The sequence below is a fragment of the Hyperolius riggenbachi genome, chromosome 4, assembly GCF_040937935.1.
Source record: "Hyperolius riggenbachi isolate aHypRig1 chromosome 4, aHypRig1.pri, whole genome shotgun sequence".
NCBI classification, from domain to species: domain Eukaryota; kingdom Metazoa; phylum Chordata; class Amphibia; order Anura; family Hyperoliidae; genus Hyperolius; species Hyperolius riggenbachi.
This window is the reverse complement of record NC_090649.1, coordinates 229631234-229653635: the sequence shown is the minus strand read 5'-3', so window position 1 is coordinate 229653635 and position 22402 is coordinate 229631234. Positions and strand designations below refer to the sequence as shown.

Genomic DNA, 22402 nt, shown 5'->3' with positions numbered 1-22402 from the left:
CAGTTATACATTTCTTTTTATTTATGTTATTCTTATTTTTCTATTGAAGCTGAAAATTAAACAATTTGATAAATAAAAAGTGGAAATATTTCTGAAGGAAGATAAAAGTAAAATGCTATGTACAAATTTTAAATTAACTAAAATTGTAATTAATGTAATTGATGCGTATTTTTTTTATTTATTTAAACGTGTCCTAATTCATTTATATGAAGTATTCCAGAAATTTATTTCTCTCTGCATCCCCCTCATCTGTCTCTAATTCATAGTGTTTCATGGCCATAAAATATTTTATAAATGGCTCCCCCAAGCATCGTCTCATATATGTGTCTTCTTCCAGAGCAGACAGTGCGTTCTCTAATTTCACGGGCACCGAAGGTACTTTCATCTCAGAGAGTTTGGAGCTGCTGTTGGTATTCCCCAATAGGTTAAGGCCTCGCCTGACGCCATCAAGTCCTGCTGCAATTGTGGCAGCTAAAACTAAATAAGGGTTTGCTGTGGCTGAACATAGCTTGTTTTCTATATAGGGGCCATGGCAGCCATAAGGTTTTATATTGTAGATGCAGTTGTGATCATTAGATCCCCAAGTAACACTAATGCTGCTTCGAGAGTCTTTGTCATCTTTTAAGAAACGCTTTCTGCATGCAGCTACTGGAGCAACTAGGCAGCTAAGTGCAGCTGAATGTAGCAGAAGACCTGATAACCACTGTTTGCCAAGATCCGTCAGGCCTTCTGTACCAGATCCACCATCAAAAACATTCCTTGTCCCACTGAGATCCCACAAGCTGTGTGACAGAAGGCCAGAATTATAAAAACCAACTGAATCTGTAAAAAAGCTTGCTATGTAGCCTTGTTTCTTAGCGGCTTCCTTGATGGCGGTCTTGAAAGTAAAGGCATTGTCAGCAGCAGCCAGTCCATATTCAGGATGAAAGGAAACTTCCATTTGTCCAGGAGCGCTGGAAGGTGAGAAGCTTTCAATGTTCCCACCTATGTAATACAATCCATCAAACAGTTCTTGCATGAATGACTGATGATCAGATAGTAAAGTTGCAGCAGACAATGAAACTGTCTTCGAATTTACAATTTCTGCAACCCCAAATACGCAAAATTCATACACAAAAGCAGCTTTTAGCAAAAATCCACTTTCCTGTAGCTGACTAAGTAAGTGTTTTGCTAGATATCGTGGTGAAGTTGGAAGAGGATTTCCCAAGAAACTAAGTGAGTCACAAATCACTCTTGCAGTTTTTTCAGCCCAAGGTAGAACTCTGAATGTCTGTAAATCGGGTTTCAGCAAAATGTCACCATTAAACTGTTTGGAGCTAATATGGTCTACTCCATTCTCCTTTAATTCCAAGGATAATTCGAGATAACTCCTTGGCATGCATATTCCATTCTCAGCTTTCTCCTAGAAAACATTTGACAAGCATAACTAATAACATTCTAATTGATATTTGTTACTCATATATCTATTATGTGCTCATATCTCTAGTTCTTTATCAGTACTCATTTTTCAAGATAAATAATAATGCAAAAACATAGCAGTTAACAGAAACAAAAATGTTACAGTGTTATACAAATTCAGTGGCAATTATTAAAGATCTAAGGGGAATCTAAAATGATTTTGGTTTTGATATTGATATTCATAATAAGCATTATACAGTATATGCATTTGATAAGTGTAAGGAATGCTATACAATTTGTGAGGGTGGGATTGAAATTTTATTTTTTTATTGTAAATATGTGCATTTTTATTTTTCTTTAACATTTAGATGTAGTTTACTTTTTGGCCACAAGATGGCAGCCATGAGTTTGTATACAGTGACATCACTCTAAGCGCAACACGTACGCTTAGAGCGACGTAGGGGAATGTAGGAAGCAGAAAAAGCGTAGCTTCCGAGAGAAGCTGTCGCTTTTTCTGTGGGGGGAGAGGAATCAGTGATCGGGCACCGTTGCCCGATTCACTGATTCGCTGGCTAACAAACCGCGGGCCGGGAGCGCGTGTGCATGCGCGCGATCGGCCGCGGGAACGCGCAGGAGCGCACATGTCAAATAAGTAAGTATCTCCTCCTCTAAGTCTCTACATCAAGCTACATATCTAATATATTTCTAGTGGAAGGCTGCAGTGCTCACCAGCATACAGTTGCTATGGAACATTCAAATTTCCAGGCTGTCATTTGCCAGGAAGGGGGAGTCTGTGACCACTGAATGAGAAATACAAGTTAACATAATTCTCAGCATTCTGGAGTACTTTACAGTTTGAGGCTGAAAATCATTCCTCACAAAAAGAAAAGACTAGGTGGCGCTGCACATATAGATAAAGCCTATTATTTTTTTGTCTCGCAGCTGTCCTCAAAAAAGTGAGGGAATCTTTTTCTCCACTTTGGTGTGTTAAGATACAAAAAAGAAATAGAGGAGTGCTGGGTATCACACAACATTTTCAATAGTATTTATTAAATGAGAGTACTTACGGTAACTATAAATAGTAGATCACATAACATAAAAATGTACATAAAACTCCTCCATAAAACTGCCTCATGAGGTTTCATGAGGTTCACTACATATACACCACACATACACACACATAGAGCTACCTGGTGTGCCCTGCAAAAAATATAACATTTTTTTGCATTTTATGTTGTGATCTAAACTACTTTTAGTTAAGAACTCTCAATTAATAAATAATAATGACATCCTTAATAGGCAATACCCAGCGATCCTCTATTTTTTTTGTATCTGAAAATCTCTCCTCACCCAGTGAAAAGCACCTCTGACCAATGTTGGAGACAATGGTTTTATACCCACTTCCAGTGCACAGGAGAAGGTGGGGGGAATCAGTATAGAGTGAAAAGTTGTGTTGAATCTAGAAGTCCCTTCAATAATAAGCATCCCCACTCTAATGTTCACCCTCCCTCCAATATCCACCCCACCCTATTAAATGGGTTAAAAGTATAACACCAAAAAATGTTTATTGAAATGCACTTCATCTGTAATTTTTATTTTCTTCATTTATTCTCTTCTGTTCTTTTTTTTTGTAATTATTCTGTTTTTCATCTGTAGATGGTCTATTCTTCATCTGTAATTGTTTTTTTCCCTCTTTAACTCTTTTGTTCTTCATTTATTTTTCTTCTTTTTAACCAGTTAAGATTTCAGGATGTGAATTTCACGTCCTAATTAGCCCCCCTGTTCATTCCAGGAAGTGCATTTCACAATCTGCTCTTTGAATCGCTTCTGCGCTTGCCCCAGCGCGCTCCCACCTGTACGTTCTCATGCATGCTCTGTACTCATTTGAATGTGAATGACTGCTGCTAATAGCAGCTCTCATTCACTGTAAACAGAAAAAAAAATTAAGGGACAGTGTCACTATTAAACAAAAAAGTGTTTACAACCCCCCAAGCAAACTAATAACTCCTATCTAGTTAATTAACCCCTTGTGTCACCTATACTTATCCCTAAGATTAGTGGACACCTGTAAGCGATCATATGCGATCACTAGTGCAACAGTTCTGAGTCAAATCGCTGTACAGATACTTTGCTATGCTGTTTCCTAGCAATGTATCTGTACAGTACTAGGGTCCCCAAACCATGCTCCATAGCGGTCGGATCCGATCGCTACAAACGCACAGACTGGCGATAATGGTACGCCACATTCCCAACTCACGGTGAAATATGGCATGTAGGGTATCATTTTAACTGGAACAAGATAAATCATATATTTTAAGGTGTGTTATAATTGTGGCACTTATGTAACACAGGGTGTAAAATGAAAAAAGTGTATTTTTGCATTTACGCCTAATGCTTTTCTATAAAATGCTTAAAAAATTAAATAATTCTTGTAAACAAATATTATCCCAAGAAAGCCTAGATTGTTCTTAAAAAAACAATATGTGTATCACTTTGATGGCATAAGTAATAAAAAAGTTATTGCTGTATCATTGCGACTCAGCTAATTTGCCAAAATTGTCAGGAATCTTAAGGGGTAAAAACCCCGGAATGCGAACGGGTTAAAAGAGAGTTGGTTGTCTGTATTTCTTCTTCTTTTTATTAATGGAGCACTAGCAATGAACTCATCACATTTTTTATAGGGCAGTATGGAAAGTTTGCCTTTTTTGATGTTCTTTATAAATCAGCCAGGTACTTGTGTGTTGAAGGAGGAGTCCCACTGAACACTGGAAGTAGGCTGTTGTTTGTCCCATGACACAGTTGCACTCCAGAAAGATCTAAAATGCATGTGTCAAAAGGCTGAATAAGGGGGTTTGGTCAAATCAGTCTTTGGTCTTTAGAATACAGTGGTTCGGTAATTTAAGATATTGTTTTGTTGTAGAAAAGTAAACATGCAAGTTAATTATTGGTTTGAAAATCCATATATACCATTTCTCACACTGGTCCATTTCATTTACGCCTGTATTGAATAAATACGCCTCAATAAGATGCACCTCAAAAATGTGATAGATTGGAGCTATCACATGAAACAGGTTTGTGCAGCAGTGTTAAGCTTTGTACACATGCTAGATGTTTCTCAACCTGACCAGATGCTTCTACCAAGAATATAATGGCCCAATATGCAATTCACTTTTTCCCCTTAGTTTTCTCCTAGGTGATATTTTTACAACTTGTCATAAAATGCTTTTTAAGGCACCAGCAAGCAAGCAAATACTTAAAATAAAATTGATAGTACTTTTTCACCAACTTTTGGGTAGTTTTTCAATTGTAAAATGTTGAAAATGTTTGGAAAAATATCTCCTACGAGATAAACCCGGTGAAAAAATGAATTGCATATGGGTAAATGTGTTTTCACCAGCCCCCAATCCTCAGCAATCTGCTTGGCGGATTGACTCTGCCCAGAGCTGAACGAAGGCATTCTTCTCCCCACTCACCCCACTTGCTCTGTGCCGCTCCATTGTTTGTACATCTGCCCTCCTCCCCCATGCATAGGAATAGAATTTGTCAACAGCCTGGAGGCTGACCATATGTCTGTGTAGCCTCTGCCCCACACTGTCACCAGAGAGAACATGTCTCAATTCCTCTTGGGTGACAGTCCTCATACGTATAAGTGTGTTTGTGAGACTTTACAATGGCAATGCTGGAAGTTGTCCTTTGAAACCATTGGCAGTGACAGCAAGATTCTGCAACTTTACAAGAGCATATTTAAGAAATGCAAAAATGATGCAGGACGTGATATACAATGGCATATGCTGTGGGATTAAACCATTGTGTATTACAGTAGAATCCCTTTATAGCAAACTCCAAGGGACCAGGAGAAGTAGTTTACTTTATCAGAAGTTTACTATATCAGAATTGGTCATACATTGTATATTTATACAGAAGCATTTGTTGGGACTGAGTTTACTATATCCAGAGGTTTACTATATCAGAGTTTACCATAACAAGAGTATACTGTAATTTAGCCACAATAATGGAAACTGTTAAAAAATAACATCACAGAGTTAGATCTATTATGTATTCCGATTCACAGTCTTCGTATTGCACCAACACACTCATAAATTCCAGCATAAACTGAACCACACTAACATTTTTTTTAACCTTGAAAACTGGAGTACATTCAGAAAGCACTGAAAGACTACAGGGAAGCATGAAAAGGCAAAGCTATAGCAAAACAACTGTTAAAATTGTATTTGGTGGAAGGTGGCCACTGGCAATGGATTTTCTAAGATTTTACAAGGAATTAAAGACTTCTGGCTCGAAGAAATAAACCACTAAGGTAATAACAAAAATGATTAACTATATAACAAAGGAAACTAATGACCCCTATTAAAGTGGACCAAAACTAAGAACTTCACCTCCACTCTAAAAGATAAGCAACAGCATAATAACCTTTAAATAAAACATTTGTTTGTTACAGCTGATACAAATCCTGCACTAAATCTTTATCGTATTCCTGCTTTCATAGAAGCAGATATATTGTTAACATCCTGTGCTTACAAACGAGCTCTATGCCATGGCAGTCAGCTGACACAGCTAAGGAATTGAATTACAACTTGTGCTTAATCACAGATGAGGGGGGATTAAACAAGCTAAACTCTCTAAGTACATACAGGGTGCATTTCTAGATGTTTTGCTTCTGTTCAGTGCAAGAGTTCAGGTCCACTTTAACACAAACCTGCAATAGGCTGATATGTATCAATGATGACACATGGGGGCCTATTGAATGTAAAATAAAAAAGTAACATTTCTGTAAAAAACAGGTTCCCATGAAGCATACCTGAAAGAAACGTGCTGGAACAGTTTTTGATCTTGAAACTCCATGCAAGTCAGAAGCTTCAAACCGCACAAATCGTATGTCTTCTCTCGCAATCTGTTGCTTGATTTGTTCAATATGAGAAATTAAATGAAGAGAATTCGGAATTTTACTGTCACTATGATCATCATCTTTACCGCTGGCAGACATACTATCTGAAACAAAAGAAAAACATCATACTCAGCAAAATAAACAAAAAGGATTGTAACAAAAATGAAACAACAATATTAGGAGATAGAGACGCATTTTTAGTAACAAATAGCAAATACTAAAAGACGTGTCGCAATATGAATATTGTACTTCAGCATTTACTACTTGAACATAATGTAATTCTAGACCTACGCAAAGAAAAAAACGATTATGTCACATTCTTGTCCCATTTATGTGGCTAGGATTAGCAACACAATATTGGATGTATTTAAATTCAACACAATGTTCAGGCCAATTTTCTAATGTAAAACTATCAAAGTGTGCATCTGTGCATTTTCATTTGTTCACATGCTTTTCAGTAACCTTTTGGCTGAGATGGGGATAAACATTACAGTAAGGTAAAATGAAACTATTCACTATTTAAACAATGCTATTTAAAGGGATACTGTAGGGGGGCCGGGGGAAAATGAGCTGAACTTACCCGGGGCTTCTAATGGTCCCCCGCAGACATGCTGTGTTGGCGCAGCCACTCACCGATGCTCCGGCCCCGCCTCCAGTTCACTTCTGGAATTTCTGACTTTAAAGTCAGAAAACCACTGCGCCTGCGTTGCCGTGTCCTCGCTCCCGCCGATGTCACCAGGAGTGTATAGCAGAAGCCCAGTATGGTCTGTCCCTGCGCAGTACGCTCCTGGTGCCATCAGCGGGATCGAGGACACGGCAACGCAGGCGGAGTGGTTTTCTGACTTTAAAGTCAGAAATTCCAGAAGTGAACCGGAGGCGGGGCCGGAGCATCAGGGAGTGGCTGCGCCAACACAGGATGTCTGCGAGGGACCATTAGAAGCCCCGGGTAAGTTCAGCTCATTTTCCCCCGACCCCCCTACAGTATCCCTTTAAGCATGTAGACTATGGCAAAGCTAGGATTTAACAAGAATAAAAAGCTCAGTTAAAGTTTGCTTTGCACCACCATGATTTTTTTTGAGTTTTTGTGAACTACAGTATCTAAAATTGAGAAAAGACTGGAAGCTAAGGTAAGACCTGCTGTCAACAGTCTCTTATCCATTAGGCTTCCACAGTAGTAAACAGATAGGTACTAGAAGCAGAACACACATTTTAGGCCTGAGACACACTGCAAATTTGCACTTTTTTATTTATCAGTGCTGCATTTGCATAAAAAAATCAAATTGCTACCATTGACTTGCATTAAAATTGCCCAATTACAATTTTTTTTAAGCAGCTAAAGATTCTGATTCACCTGCACAAAGGAAAAAGCAATTCAACCTGTATTGTTCTGCATAACATTTCCTCTAAATGTCCAATGACTACTAAGTGCTTAACTTCTTTTAAGAACATTTAATGGTTGGTGATTGTTTCAAAAAAGCCCTAAGAGTTTATTAGCAGGTTAATTGCATATTTTTATAATTTAATCAAGTAGGTAGCGCTGGGATTCTTCAGTAGTTTTAAAAAACTTTTTAATTGGTGTTTGTCAGATAAACATATAAAATATACATAAACTGTAAATTGTAAAATACATTTCTGTTAAGCCTATTTATATACAGTATACTTGGTTTCAATACATTTTTATTCAATATTCAAATATGTGTTGCATTTATGCGCTCATTCACACATGGGGCCACCAGATGTGTCCTTAGGGCTCTTACACAGTGGGACATTGCCTTACAGGGGACGTTAAGGTCGCATAAAATTCCCCTAACGCAACACATGGTGGTGCTAAAGGTGGACGCTACATAGTGCCGCGTTATGCGGCTCTTGGTGCGCCGTTTTCGTTCGATAGAACCGGCAATGATTCATATTAAAGCGGAATATAACCGTGCATTTCAACTTTGCTCTAAAACATTATTTACAGTATATTATATGCAACCAGCATTTTTTTTTTTACTAGACCAGCATTGGAAGGGTTACATAGGGCTTTAAAGTTCCTGGAGATTTCTGCAGACGCATCCGAAGCTGAAATAGATACATTTTGTTTACATAAATGTATCTAAGTGTTGAATGTGACTCACTCTCTCTCACTGAGAAGGAGCTTGGAGGACAGCCAAAGAGTGTGTAACATTTATCAATAGATACATTCAACTAAATAGAATGTATCTATCTGAACTTCTGCAAATCTCTCCACGGAACTTTAATCCTCTGTGTTTAACCCTTCCAATGCTGGTCTAGTAAAAAAAATGCTTTTTGCATATAATATGCTGTAAATAATATTTTAGAGCAAAGTTGAAATGCAGGGTTATATTCCGCTTTAATCATTGCTAGCAGGCAGAGAACCGAGAATGATTCATATGTATCATTGCTAGCAGGCAGAGAACCAAGGATGATTCATATGAATCATTGCTAGCAGGCAGAGAATGATTCATATGAATCATTGCTAGCAGGCAGAGAATGATTCATATGAATCATTGCTAGCAGGCAGAGAATTATTTATATGAATCATTGCTAGCAGGAAGAGAACCAGCATTGCAGTGCAGTGAATATTAATTAGTTATGTGGCTAGGCAAAATAGCGGACTCTCCCCTCCTCCTCTCCTGCACACAAAAATACAATAAAACAACATTACTGAGCATGTGCAAACAGTCTAACACGGCTAAAACCGCGTATAACGCACAGCATGCTGCACGTTCATAGAACGTGCAGCGTTACAATGTAACGCAATGTGGGCACTGTGAACAGCCCATTGATTTTTCATTACTGTGAGTTGGGCTGCGTTACAGGCTGCTCTAACGTGGGCCTATAACGTCCTACTGTGAAAACAGCCTAAAACAAGGAAAAAAGGAAAAATAAAAATAAGGATAACAATATAAGTAAAAATAAAAAGCAAGGTTGAAAAAAATGTGTATATAAAAAAATATACTGAATGACGTCACCAGAAGTGAGGCACCGTAACCAGGTAGTGACCGCCGCAAGCAACGGAGGGTAACGCAGAGCGGCTTGTCACAAAGAAGGAGGCGGCAGGAGTTGCAGAGCTACCGGCCGGAGCTCCGACTCAACATCAACGGGAAGTAAAGATTGGACTGAGTACACCGGGGAGCACGTGAGTATAACGAAGCAGCTCTACCCGTGTACTCACCGCAGAATCATCGACTGAGGAATATCATAAGTGTGAGTAACAATTTTAGTGTAAAATACTGACACTTCATATAACTAACACTATTATATGGTGGAATCACACTGAGACTAATAGCTTCTAACAATTAGATAATAAAACTACTGGAGAAGATTCTGTTGAAGACCCACATACGAAGTTTGGGAGTGTCTGACAACTTTTAAGTACTGACTTTTTGTACCAAATCCTTGGACATTTACTTCTTGGATACACACGCAGTATATTTTTTTATATACACATATTTTTTCAACCTTGCTTTTTATTTTTACTTATATTTTTATCCTTATTTTTCCTTTTTTCCTTGTTTAAGGACACATCGGGTGGCCCCATGTGTGAATGAGCGCATGAATGCAACACATTAAAAAGTGTTTAGAAACTACTGAAGAATCCCAGCGCTACCTACTTGATTAAATTATTGCACTATAGGAACATTGGGGATAGTGGGGACCCCCGATACGTTGGTAAGCTGCGTGTGAAAATTATAAACCTCACCCCACCGAGCTCTCGCCACCTTACTTACTGTTAATTGCATATTTTTGCTTTTACATTTTTGCCTTTTAATATTTGCTTTTTGCACACTTTTTCAGGACCAGCCCAGTTCCTTTTTTTCACTGTAGTGAGTGGAGGGGGAATGGTTGTGGTCTGATTGAATGTGCTGGTGACTGTAGGTCCGTACATATATACATTTACCTATTTGAATAAATTGTTACATAGTGTTTTAAATACACTTAGTGCTTTTTTATTATTATTGCAATATGGATTAATATGACTCTATGAGTAGGACTTGGGCAGTCAAGAGTCACAGGGTACCCAGTTATTGTGTACCCAGTATTTCATGGTGACTCTTACTAAAAATTATGCTAATTATGATTTTTTTTTCTTAAAACAAAAGGTATTTGCAATTTATCAGCTTAATGTGAGCAAAAAAAGATCTCCCATGATGCATCACTGCTGTATGCTATGCCAGTGACAGTGATTCTAATTCTTCCCCACTCTGTTCAAACTTAATATATAAGTCTTGCTTGGAGCTCATCTGTAATTGTTCCTTTAGCTGTAACAATGGGAATCAATCTGGTTCCAATTCCTCCAGGTAGAATATTTTAATGCTATTGCACTTTCCCATTTTCTCATCTTTTGCCATCACAGTACTTAAAAAGATGCTTATTATCATAAGAACAATAATGAAAAGTATATTTCATACATTGCTTTGCACATCACCCAAAAATTATCCTTACCCTTAAACGTGTTTGTTGGAGTGTCAAACCTGCTTCCAGAGGCAACACTTAATTGATCAGGAAGTAATATTTGGTTTCCATTGAATGGCTGATTGGGTTGTAATGACTGTTCGTCCTTCTGTGCCTGCAGAGGTTCTTGCAAAATTGAGTCAATTAACATCTCATGTGGTTGTTTTGCTTCCACATTTTCCATAGGTTGTGGCTTCTGGATTTGTTTTCCCAAATGTGGCTGAAAAGTTTCAAATGTTAATGTAGACTTATCTCTTGTGCTAACCACAGGTTTTGGAAGACGAATTTCTGTTATGGTAGTGCTTGTTTTGGGGTTCCACCTATTTTTATGATGAATCAATGGACTCTCCTTAAGAATATTCTTAAGTTCTTCCAATGTCTCTTTGGGTATTCCTGAACCACGAGGTAACACATCATCATCAGATTTTTTAACAGCAGCTTTACTGCTTGTTTTTTTATCTATTTTTTCTTGAGACATGTCCTCAACATTCTTGGCGTCAGAAGCCTGTGTAGATACCAGCAATTCCATTCTTTGCTTTTCTTGTTCTGTTTTAGATGTATCATCTCCTCTGTGCTCTGTTTGTGCAGAACCGCGTCTTTCATCCTTGAGAAGTAGTTTAGTAGACATATCAGATGTTTGAAAAATGTTTTCCACATCATCATATATCTTTTCAAAGTAAGAATTACTCAAGGAACTTACAGAATGGGTTGCATGTACCTTCTCCCACTCTAATGGAGGAACGTATCTTCCAGTAACCTTGACACCCTTTCTTCTTCTAAATCTTGAAATCACGCTTCCATCTACTTCATCACTGTCAGTGTTACCTGGCTCCTAAAAGCATCAAAGCAAATGTTTTTCAGTGGGATACCAGTTCATCCCCTTAGGTCACTAAACATACACTTAAAATGAACCTGAGGAGAAAATAAACTGATGAGAATAAACTCCTATTCCTAAAAAAATTACTTTTTTTTAAAGATATACCACAGTTTTATTTTATGTTTAACTAATAACTTAAAAAGTAGCTTTAATGTTTTATTAACTCTGCTCAATGCTACAGTCTTCCCATGTCCCAGAGCTAAAATATATGCAGTGCTGCCCATAATTATTCATACCCCTGCCAAATTTTGACTTAAAGTTGCTTTTATTCAACCAGCAAGTACCTTTTTGATGGAAAATGAGATAGGTGTCTCCCAAAATATAATGAGATGATGTACAAGAGGCATTATTGTGGAAAAAAAACATTTCTCATCTTTTATTTACATTTGAGCAAAAATTGTCCACTCCAAAATTATTCATACCCTTCACAAACTGTCACAGTCTCTGGGAAAATCTAAAGTTCTAAAGTTCTATACCATTCCAAATAGTCCAAGCTGTTCTAAAGCACCTTAATTATCATGATTAATTTGGAACAGCTGTTTTAATCAACTCAACAAGGGAAAAACAGCAGCTCTCTGCAGTTGGTTTGTGGATAGTCATGGCTAAGACAAAGGAGCTTAGTGAGGACCTGCAGCTGCACATTGTGGCTGCTCACAAGTCAGGGAAAGGGTACAATGTCATTTCTAAATGTTTTCAAGTTCCAGTGGTTCCAGTGCAAAGTATTATTAAAAAATACAAGATGTTCCGCACTGTGGAAAATCTCAGAGAACGTGGCCAGAAGCCAAAAGTGACACCTGTACTGGCCAGGGGGATAGTGAGAGAGGGGGAAAAGAATCCAAGGATCACCACCAAGGCCATCCTGGTGAATATGGGCTCTGCTGGTTGCAATGTCTCAAGGCAGACAATCCAACGGACACTGCACACTGCTGTGTTCCATAGATGCAGACCAAGGAGGACGCTACTTATCCAAATAAGGCATACAAAAGCTCTCTTGGCCTTTGCAAATGCTCATCTGGACAAGGAAGGAGACTTATGGTCTTCTGTTATGGTCAGATGAAACAAAAATTGAATTGTTTGGACACAATGAAGGAGAAACCTTCAACTCAAAGAACACCATCCCCACTGTCAAACAGGGTGGTGGGTAGGTACCTAATGCTTTGGGGGTGTTTTTCAGCCAATGGACCAGGGGACCTAATTACAGTAAACGGCACCATTAAAAAAAAGCAATACATAAGGATTCTCAATGACATCATTAGGCAGTCTGCAGAGAAACTTGGCCTTGGGCACCAGTGGACATTTCAGCATGACAATGACCCAAAACACACAGCAAAAGTGGTGAGGAAATGGTTAGCAGACAACAACATTAACATTTCAGCTTAAGGTAGCCATACATCTAGCGATTCTGATTCAATCTACAAAGCGATCAACTTTATTGGGGAATTGACTTCAGTATGGTTGATCAACTAGTGACCCACACTCTACAAGCGATTCCTATGCAATTCACCATCACTAATCGATCTGACTGATGTTGTGTCTCCATGCTCTGAATGTAAAAATCGATTCAGAGTCGATCGAATGATGCGTAAACAGTAGCCGATTCCTGTGCGATCGACCAATATCTTGCTTCCTGCTCGATCAACTAAGCTGGTTGATTCTACATAATATCAGCCACTTTTCATCGTTTGGGAATTCTAAAACACACTCGATTCTCTCTCAATTCAATAAAATGATTGAATCGAATGATCGATCGTACTGCAAAATCGTTAGATGTGTGGGCACCTTTACTGCATCTAAGTCTTAATATATGCTGTATTTTAAAACTCCTAGGAGTTCTGGTTCACCATAAGCTTGCTGGGTAAACTGTAACTCTGTATTTTACCATGGCAACAAAGGGGTGATCACAAGTTTTTTGCCATAACTTTTCCTTTCTTTTTTCCCAGTATGTCTGCATACCATTTATCACACTGCAATGTCTTAAATAAAGAATCACTGTTAAATTGTTCTTTTAATCAACTATTTTATAAAAAATGAGTAAAGTGTAGTGATTTTTACACACTAAGGGCCTGATCCAATTCACTTTTTCACTTAAGTTTTCTCATAGGAGATAATCTTTCATCTTTTGTTTCAAATAACTTTTGCACTCTGCAATTGAAAAAATACTGTAGAGTAGGTGAAAGAGTACTGACAAAAATATTCTTCATATTTTCTTCCTTGCTGGTGACTTAAAAGGTATTTTATTGATAAGGTGAACATATCACCAAGGAGAAAACGTAGGAGAAAAAAATAATTAGATTGGGCCCTAAGGACCTTATTCACTTTTACGCTTTCGTTTTCTCTTAGGAAATATTTTTTTATCTTGTGTTTAAAATAACGTTTTATACTAGGCAATTGAAAAAGTACAAAAAGTAGGTGAAAAAGTACTGTCAAAATTATTCCACATATTTTCCTGTTTTGCTGGTAGTTTAAAGGGCATTTTATTGATAAGGTGTGAACATATCACCAGGGAGAAAACTTAAGAGAAAAAGTAAATTTAATAAGGCCCTAAGTAGGAAAGGAGAAATTAGAGTCTCCTGAGTTATAGTGTCCTAGTATTCACCACGTATTCCAAGTATACTTGGAAAATGTGCAATGAACAAGAATTAAGCATTCTGACGAGTAAAGTCAAATGGGCATTAGAAGGTCCTGTTAATAGCAAGGCTACAGGAAGTGATGGAATTTTAGCGGAACTTCTGAAAACCTTGCATAAGGATGCTGTTGGCAATTTGCCATCAAATGTGGAAATTACAAGAGTTGCCGCTGGCTTGGTAAATCTCACTTTATATTCCAATCCTAAAAAAGGGCAATGCCAAAGAGTGTTTAGATTATCAATTGATTGCACTTATCTCTCATTCTAGCAAGGAAATGCTCAAAATGCTGCAGCAATATATGGCATAAGAACTGCGAGATGCGAAAGCTGGTTTTAGAAGGGGGCGAGGCACAAGGGACCATATCGCCAACATTCAGTGGATAATAGAGTAAGCTAAGGAATTCCAGAAGAATGTCTACTTTTGACTATTCAAAAGCTTTTGACTGTGCAGATCATGATGGTTTGTGGGAGATTATCATGGAAACGGGGATATCAGGCCATTTAATTTGCCTTTTGCAGAATCTATATGCAAACCAAAAAGAAACAGTTGAAAGTGGGCAATAACTGACTAGTTCACAATTGGTAAAGGAGTGTGACACGTTTGGATTGGTAAAATCAGTCTATATTGCAACGTCCTGCTTAAACTAACGCATAAGGCTCCCTGCATACTGCAAATCCGTTTTGCGATTCCGATTCCAATTTCGTTTCCTATTCCGATTTGCAATACCGATTTTTCCTGGATGCAATCAACAGAAAAACAGACGAAAAAACGCAGCATGCAGTAACGATTAAAAATCAAAATCAGATGTAAAAATGTATTAAAAATCGGAATTGAAATCGCATGCAGTGTGCAGGGAGCCTTACATAGTATACCAATTTTCTAGGATTTCTGTAAAGAAAAATAAGTATAATATTAAAGACAAATAAAAAGGAGCTTAATCCACATGGGATAAAAATTGATGCTATTTGTTATAATGCCTACTGGAATTTACTAGTATTACTGAATTGTATTATTGACTTTGGTGAAGCTATCTACCCTCAGTATGAGCATCCAACTACCACACCATAATTGCATTCCTCGATTTTATCTGGTCACCAGTAACATAATGGAAATTGCAGTAACACATCTCCAATAGTGCGATCTGAATAAGGCCCAGGTGCAAACATCTAGCCTGCAGGATTTTTTGAGGTATCTGCGCTTGTGTTAAAGAGAACCTGAGGCGGTTCCATGGGGGGCAGATGGGACACAGAGACATGTTCTCTGCCTCATGACATGCCTCTGTGTCCCCACACCACCGCTGCCTGCCACCCCACTGCCATGCTATAGCCCCCCGACATTAGCAACAATATTTGTTGCTATATCAGAGGGTAAATAGAGGAGAGGGATTCCCTGTTAAAAACGCCTGCTAGGCCTTTCCAGAGCTGGCATTAGGTAGCTCTCTTTTCCTGGCCGCACCCCCTGCTGGTCCTCCGCCTGCCTGCATGCTGGTAGAGAGAGATCTCTCTCCTTCCTGCGTTGTGACCCAGAGGTCACGAAAGTGAAAGTGGGCAAGTGCAGCCCACAGGAGCGGCGTAGAGTGGTGGTTTTGATTTTCTTTCAATGTCCCTGTTTATTTATTCATTTTAACAGAGTGTTTAGAAAAACACAATTACGAAATGAAAACAAATCATCACAAATAGCGCTGAAACACACAGGAAACATGTTGATGTTAATAGCAAAAATCATGACTGCATTATAGTGCAACTTGCAATAGAAAACTACCCATAGTCTCTATGCAACAAAAATCAGAGAAACTTAGAGTTTCAAATTAAAAAAAGAAAACAGTATGAATAAAAATGATGGGACTCTAATGTAATATGTTGTTGCTCAACCTTTAGAGACAATCACTGCAAACAAGTGCAGCTCTCAATAAGACTTCTGTATTTGTCATCAGATAGTGTGACCCACTCATCAGCTGTGTCAGGTTTGTAGACATCATGTTTCAGTTATTTGCATAGATGGTTCTAATAGAAAGGGCTAATAGAAGGTTCCTTCAGAACAGTACAGTGTTTTGTTCTTAACCATTCTTGGTTGTGTGCAAAAGCTGTGTGTTTTGGGTCATTATTCTGCTGCAAGATCCATGAGCTGCAACTGAGGCAGAGCTGTCTAACACTGTGTAGTAGAATATTGTAATAGTTTTAAGATTTCATTTTTTTCTTCCACTGACTACTGGTATATACAGTAAACATCCCTAAAACATAACTGCACCTTTTCCATATTTCACAGTATGCATGGTTTTATTGATCTTTCTGAAAGTTTTGTTGTTTAATGATGTGACTTGCCAAAAGGCTGCAGTTTCATCTCATTTGTCCAAAGCCATTCCCCAGACGCATTATGGTTTTTTAAGAAGTATTTCTTTCGAAAGTGGAGACTTCCTGGGTCTTCTTTTACACTGAGTCCACTGTCACTCAAAAGGCCAGAAGATAAATGGACATAGACCTTTAAGTTAAGTATTGTTGTCCTTGGCATTTTATCTACCATTCTCACTATATGTGCGTGTGCGTGCGCTCGTGTGTGTGTGTATATATGATCCATATATATGGTATATATATTGTTAGCTACAGTCCCACAAACCGTAAAACTTTTTTTATACTACTTGGAACTATGATCACACGATTGACAAGCTCTGAAAGCCTTTGCCTTTAATATGCTTGTGTATAATTTTCCTTCTGATCTCCTCAGACATCTCTCTTCTTTGCTTGTTCTGATCCCTGATCAATGTGGGAAACACAATGATATCTAACAGCAGTATACTTCTCTCCCGGATGAATGCCTCATTGCTCAAATAGCACATGTGTGATTCATATTAAAGAAAAAAAAAGCTAGTTTGCAAAGTCACTTTAATCCAATTATTTATTTTTCCTCAGGGAACCAACAAATGTGTCCAGGCCATGTTTAGAATATCTGTAGAAAAGGTAGCATTATACCTTATTCCTCTTCACACTTGCTTTGCTTTCCTTGATCACATATCAACTGCATGCAGGCATACATGAGACAACTGGTTTGCAATTACCGGTAATCATGTATTATGAACTGTATTGAACAAACAGGCAAAACCCTCTTACCTTTGCTTTGTATCTTTCATTGTCCATTACAATTTCACTATGGTTCAGGTCACCATCTGGAACAGAATTCATAAGCCACAAAAATAAAAATAATGCCTAAACTATATTTATAGTTAAATGTACAATACCATAGTTCCGGAACTGTTTTCCAGTGTTCTATGTGTTTACGTGATAAATGTTTAAATTCTGAACAGAATCCACTGATATATCCATCGCATGAGCATAGTGTACCAGAATGATGCTGAAGTAGTCAAATGATCCAGTTTTTGTTAACTGCCACTATCAAACAAAAAGAACAAAAGGGCACCAAAGTGCTTACTTCTTAAATTACATTCACAATGCACTATTGTGATCGTGCTAAACTCTGGAAACTATAGCTCGCTAAATATTACCTGTCCTCATGTGCAAATGTAAAAGTAACTATTTAGAGACAGCACAGATTGAAGTACAAATTAAATCTCTAGGAATGTATAAAATAAAAATAGATAAAAGCAATCATCAGCACATCCAGCAACAAGAACTCAGTAATACAGACATCAGATTATCATTGTCTTATCCAGTAATTTACAGTTAGATTCAAAACAATCAGCTATCTGTTAAAGCAACACTGAAGCGACCTAAAAAAAAGACTTAAGGTGGCCATACACTGGCCCGATTCCCGGCCGTTTCGACAGCAGATTCGATCCTGGGATCGAATCTGCTGCCAATCGTTCGCGGTAAACGCCGCCGACGATCCGATTTCCTCCCGAAATCGGATCGGTCCGTCGATCGCGCCGTGCGGGAAATTACCCTCGATCGCCCGCGGGTAAAGTGCGCGTCGCTAGCGGCGGCCGATCCGATGAAAAATACATTACCTGATGCGGGCTCCCGGGCGTCTTCTCCGCATCTTCTCAGCGCTGCACCCGCTCCATCCCGGCGCTTCCTGGGTCACTGCAGTGACCCAGGAAGTTCAAATAGAGGGCGCTCTATTTGAACTTCCTGGTCACGGAGTGACACAGGAAGCGCCGAGATGGAGCAAGAACAGAGCGGTGCAGCGTGGAGAAGATGCCCGGGAGCCAGCGTCAGGTAATGTATGCGCGGGGGGAGGACAGGCGGCAGGAGCAGCTGAACAGATTGTGATCGGTTTCAGGCTGAAATCGATTCACAATCTGTTTGCAGTAAAGGCAGCCATACGATCCCTATCTGATCAGATTCGATCAGATAGGGATCTGTCAGCTGGTCGATCTGATGGCACATCGACCAGTGTATGGCTGCCTTTAAAGTGCTTATACAGCTACCCGATCGACCAATAGACAGATCTCTCTCTGATCTAATCTGATCATAGAGAGATGTGTTGGCCGCCATAAACCACACACCGATTTCCGATTGATTACAGCATGAAATCTTTTGGCAGTCGGCCTTGTGACATCGCATCATCGCCACGGCCACTGTCCCCCCTAATGTACATGTACTCCCTGATACCTTTGCATTAAAACTTTACCTCTTCAATGCCCGCAGCTGTGTTGGTCACCATGTGCTAGCAACCATATGGAGCGCAAACCCGTAAGAGTAGTCCAGACACATAGGCGGGCCTCTGAGAGGAAAAGTATTAATGCAGAGGCACCAGGGGTACATGTACACTAGGGGGGACATCGGCCGGGGGTTTACATTGTGTTCGTTTTTCGATTATTACACACTGTTACCGATGCAACCCACAGCCAGTGGTCATCTTTTGTTCATTATTACTGGATGTTGTTGCTGACATAACAGTTATTGGCCTCAATTCACTAAGCTTAACTCCTGTCTTTAATAACTCTTCTGAGCTGTTTTACAGTTATCACAATTATATCACCATGGTGATAACTGTAAAACAGCTCAGAAGAGTTATTAAAGACAGGAGTTAAAGAGAAACTCCAACCAAGGCCTCAATTCACTAAGCTTAACTCCTGTCTTTAATAACTCTTCAGAGCTGTTTTACAGTCATCACAATTATATCACCATGGTGATAACTGTAAAACAGCTCAGAAGAGTTATTAAAGACAGGAGTTAAGCTTAGTGAATTGAGGCCCAAGAATTGAACTTTATCCCAATCAGTAGCTGATACCCCATTTTACATGAGAAATAGAATGATTTTCACAAACAGACCATCAGGGGGCGCTGTGTGACTAATTTTGTGCTGAAACCCCTCCCACAAGAGGCTCTGAATACCGCGGTACTATGGGCAAACTGCCACAATGTAACAATGTTCACAGACAGGAAATGGCTGTTTAAAGCTGTCTAACAGCCAGAGCAGCTAGAAACAGCTACATAACTTGCCCACAGTAACAATGTCACCATGTAATACATGTCAGAATGTGTATCTGGGAGAGGAAAGATTTTACAATGAGCAAACACTGACTAAATCATTTATACATAATTATTGTAAAAATGAAGCACTTTTTTAAATTAAATTATTTTCACCGGAGTTCCTCTTTAAGCTTAGTGAATTGAGGCCATTGTGTTGTCTCGCACACACTGAGGGATCAAACCCATTATCTCTAGGGGAAGTGCAGCAGTTGGAAAAAGAGCAATGACACCCCCTATGCAATGTTCAATCAAAAAGAGCTGACACATCCAAAGTGAATCATTATTGGTTCCATATAAAACATTTAGCCAACATTTCTAAACCACATAGGGCCCCTTTAGGCACAATTTGCTTGAGGCAGGGAAAACACTTGACTGTTTTCGTACACATTTTCTGCACAGAAAAACTGAGAACTGATGTTAATCAATGGGCTAGTACACACTTAATATTTTGTTCGCGCGCAGAAAAAAAACTGACATTCTGCATCATGACTCTGCACATTTTGTCAGTTTTTTGTATCAATTACATCAGCTGCTATGAAAAAACGCACGCATTTTCCTGCATAGAGACACACTTAGTGTGCAGAAAAAGTATGCAGGAAAACGCGTGCAGAAAACTGAAAGACAAGTGTGTTCCCTGCCTGAGGGAAAAAATCTGACTGCCGCTGTAAGCAAGCTCCTGTGGGGTTCATGGGAGAAGGACTCCTCTAGACACTCCCACGCAGTGATGTGTACTCAGCGGGTGGTTCTGTAATAAACATCTCTTATATTTGGCATTGCTTCAAAACTTGTGCAGGCTCTGCCTCTGACCCAGGAGACCTTTATTCGCATCTTGGCTCTTCCTGTTCAGTAAACCAGCACCTATTCAGTAAGGAGTCCTTGTGCTAGACTCCCTAACACTGCTACTGCCTACTCTGCGATCCCTAATGGCTGCAGCTCAAGCCCTTTGAGTCTGCCTGGAAAAAGCACAATATAAATGTTATTTGTCTTGTCTTGTCTCTTCCTCTAATAATTTTAGCCTTAGACCCCTGAGCAAGCATGCAGAACAGATGTTTCTGCCAAAAATCTGACTGGATTGTCAAATGCTTGGTTCAGGTGTATGATTCAGACACTACTACACAAAGAGATCAGTAGGTCTGCCAGGCAACTAGTATTGTTTAAAAGGAAATAAATATGAACCGGGTGTAGTTGTCAAAGAAACTAATTTAATCTGCATTTGATGCATCTTATAAATGAAAAATGAGAGGATAAAAAAGGCTGTTTACAAAGAAATGTTATTTCTTGACATGCTTGTTTAACCTCTTCAGGACCGGAAGGCGATGGCCCCTTAACCCCCCTGGCGGTATGAAAAATTCCGCCAGGGGGCAGCGCAGCAGTTTTTTTTTTTTTTGAAATCATGTAGCGAACCCAGGGCCTTCGGCGATCTCCGATCAGGAAATCCCGTTCAAAGAACTGGATTTCCTGGAGGGCTTCCCCCGTCGCCATGGCGACGGGGCGGGATGACGTCACCGACGTCAGCGACGTCGGGACGTCATTGGGAGTCCCGAACCACCCCTCGGCGCTTCCTGGCACTGATTCGCCAGGCAGCGCACGGGGTCTGGGGGGGGGCCGCGTGCCGCATCAGATAGCGGCAATCGGGCGGGGGCCGGCGGCGATCAGAGTGCTGGCGCAGCTAGCAAAGTGCTAGCTGCGTCCAGCAAAAAAAAAAATTATGAAAATCGGCCCAGCAGGGCCTGAGCGGCACCCTCCGGTGGCTTACCCCGTGTCCAGCACGGGGTTACCGCTAAGGAGGTTAAAGTGAACCTGAACTAAGTAAAATTATTTAAAATAAACACATGATGCACCTGCAAATTAATATTACATACTTACCTCGCCGCCAATTCCTCTCAAAAGTTCATCATTTTCTTCTAATATTGATTTCTTCCAGTTCTGCTTCTTATGATCTGAATAAGCATAGGTGCATGCTACAGTGGTCTGCTGCCACCAGACCCGCTGACACCACCATCTGCTGCTCCTTTTTTTCACTGGATCCGACCTATCAGTAGTGACCTAAAGCCTACGATACCTAGCAGTGACCTTTCAGATGTCAGTGGGTGTCCTTCCTTCAACAACGAAGGAACAATACCTATTAACATCTTATAGGTCACTGCTACCAATGACGGAGCTGTGGTCTCGCCCGCGAAACCATCGGCTCCAGTCATAGAACAGAAGGCAGTCATGATTGGCAGGTCCGGTTGCAGTGCCCCACCTGATTGGTCGCATCTGGAGGCTGTTGAGACTCTCAATCAGCTGGAGCCATGGCGTGCACTTGGAGCAAAAGGATTGTGGTCACAATGGGGGCAAAGGAGGACACAAGGACAGAGGAGACACAGGAGAGCGGAGGAGATAAAAGGGTATAGAGAAGGTCACAAGGGGGGCAAAGGAAGACACAGGGGAACAGACGAGACACAGGGGGAAAGATTAGGACACTGGGAAAAAAAGAAGACACAGGGTGAACAGAAGAGGACACAGGAGGGACAGAGGAGGACACGGGGATGCAATAGGTACAAGGAAGGCACAAGGTGAGCACAAGAGTTACAAGGGGGAGGAGGGTTGAGGGACGAGATCCACAAGATGCTCTTGCACCATGAACACACCAGGTTTAGTATATTTGTTTTTTTTTTACCCTGGTTTTTGTCCTCTACACCAACTTAAAGTTCTCACACAG

General features: G+C 39.8%; 1 protein-coding gene across 2 annotated transcripts; it reads right to left on the bottom strand.

Moving 5' to 3' along the window:
* Positions 1-17536, bottom strand: LGSN (lengsin, lens protein with glutamine synthetase domain). Of its 2 annotated transcripts, XM_068281439.1 has the most exons (5): positions 17374-17536; positions 11466-11597; positions 10757-11369; positions 6218-6408; positions 1-1402 (listed from the first exon to the last, which is right to left on the bottom strand). In XM_068281439.1, exons 1-5 carry the CDS (start codon positions 17443-17445, stop codon positions 203-205), a joined length of 2208 nt encoding a protein of 735 aa, XP_068137540.1. In that variant the 5' UTR covers positions 17446-17536; the 3' UTR covers positions 1-202. The 2 variants fall into 2 exon arrangements, with proteins under 2 accessions (XP_068137540.1, XP_068137539.1); XM_068281438.1 differs by having other exon boundaries at positions 10757-11597.
* Between the last annotated feature and the right edge of the window lie 4866 nt (positions 17537-22402).

Excerpts from the sequence above, each read along its gene's own strand:
- LGSN (XM_068281438.1), bottom strand. The coding sequence starts at position 17,445 with ATGAATTCTGTTCCAGATGGTGACCTGAACCATAGTGAAATTGTAATG. Across the intron at positions 11,598-17,373 it reads ATGAAAGATACAAAGCAAAG|GAGCCAGGTAACACTGACAG; the intron begins GTAAGAGGGTTT and ends TGATGCTTTTAG. Across the intron at positions 1,403-6,217 it reads TTCCAGCACGTTTCTTTCAG|GAGAAAGCTGAGAATGGAAT; the intron begins GTATGCTTCATG and ends AATGTTTTCTAG.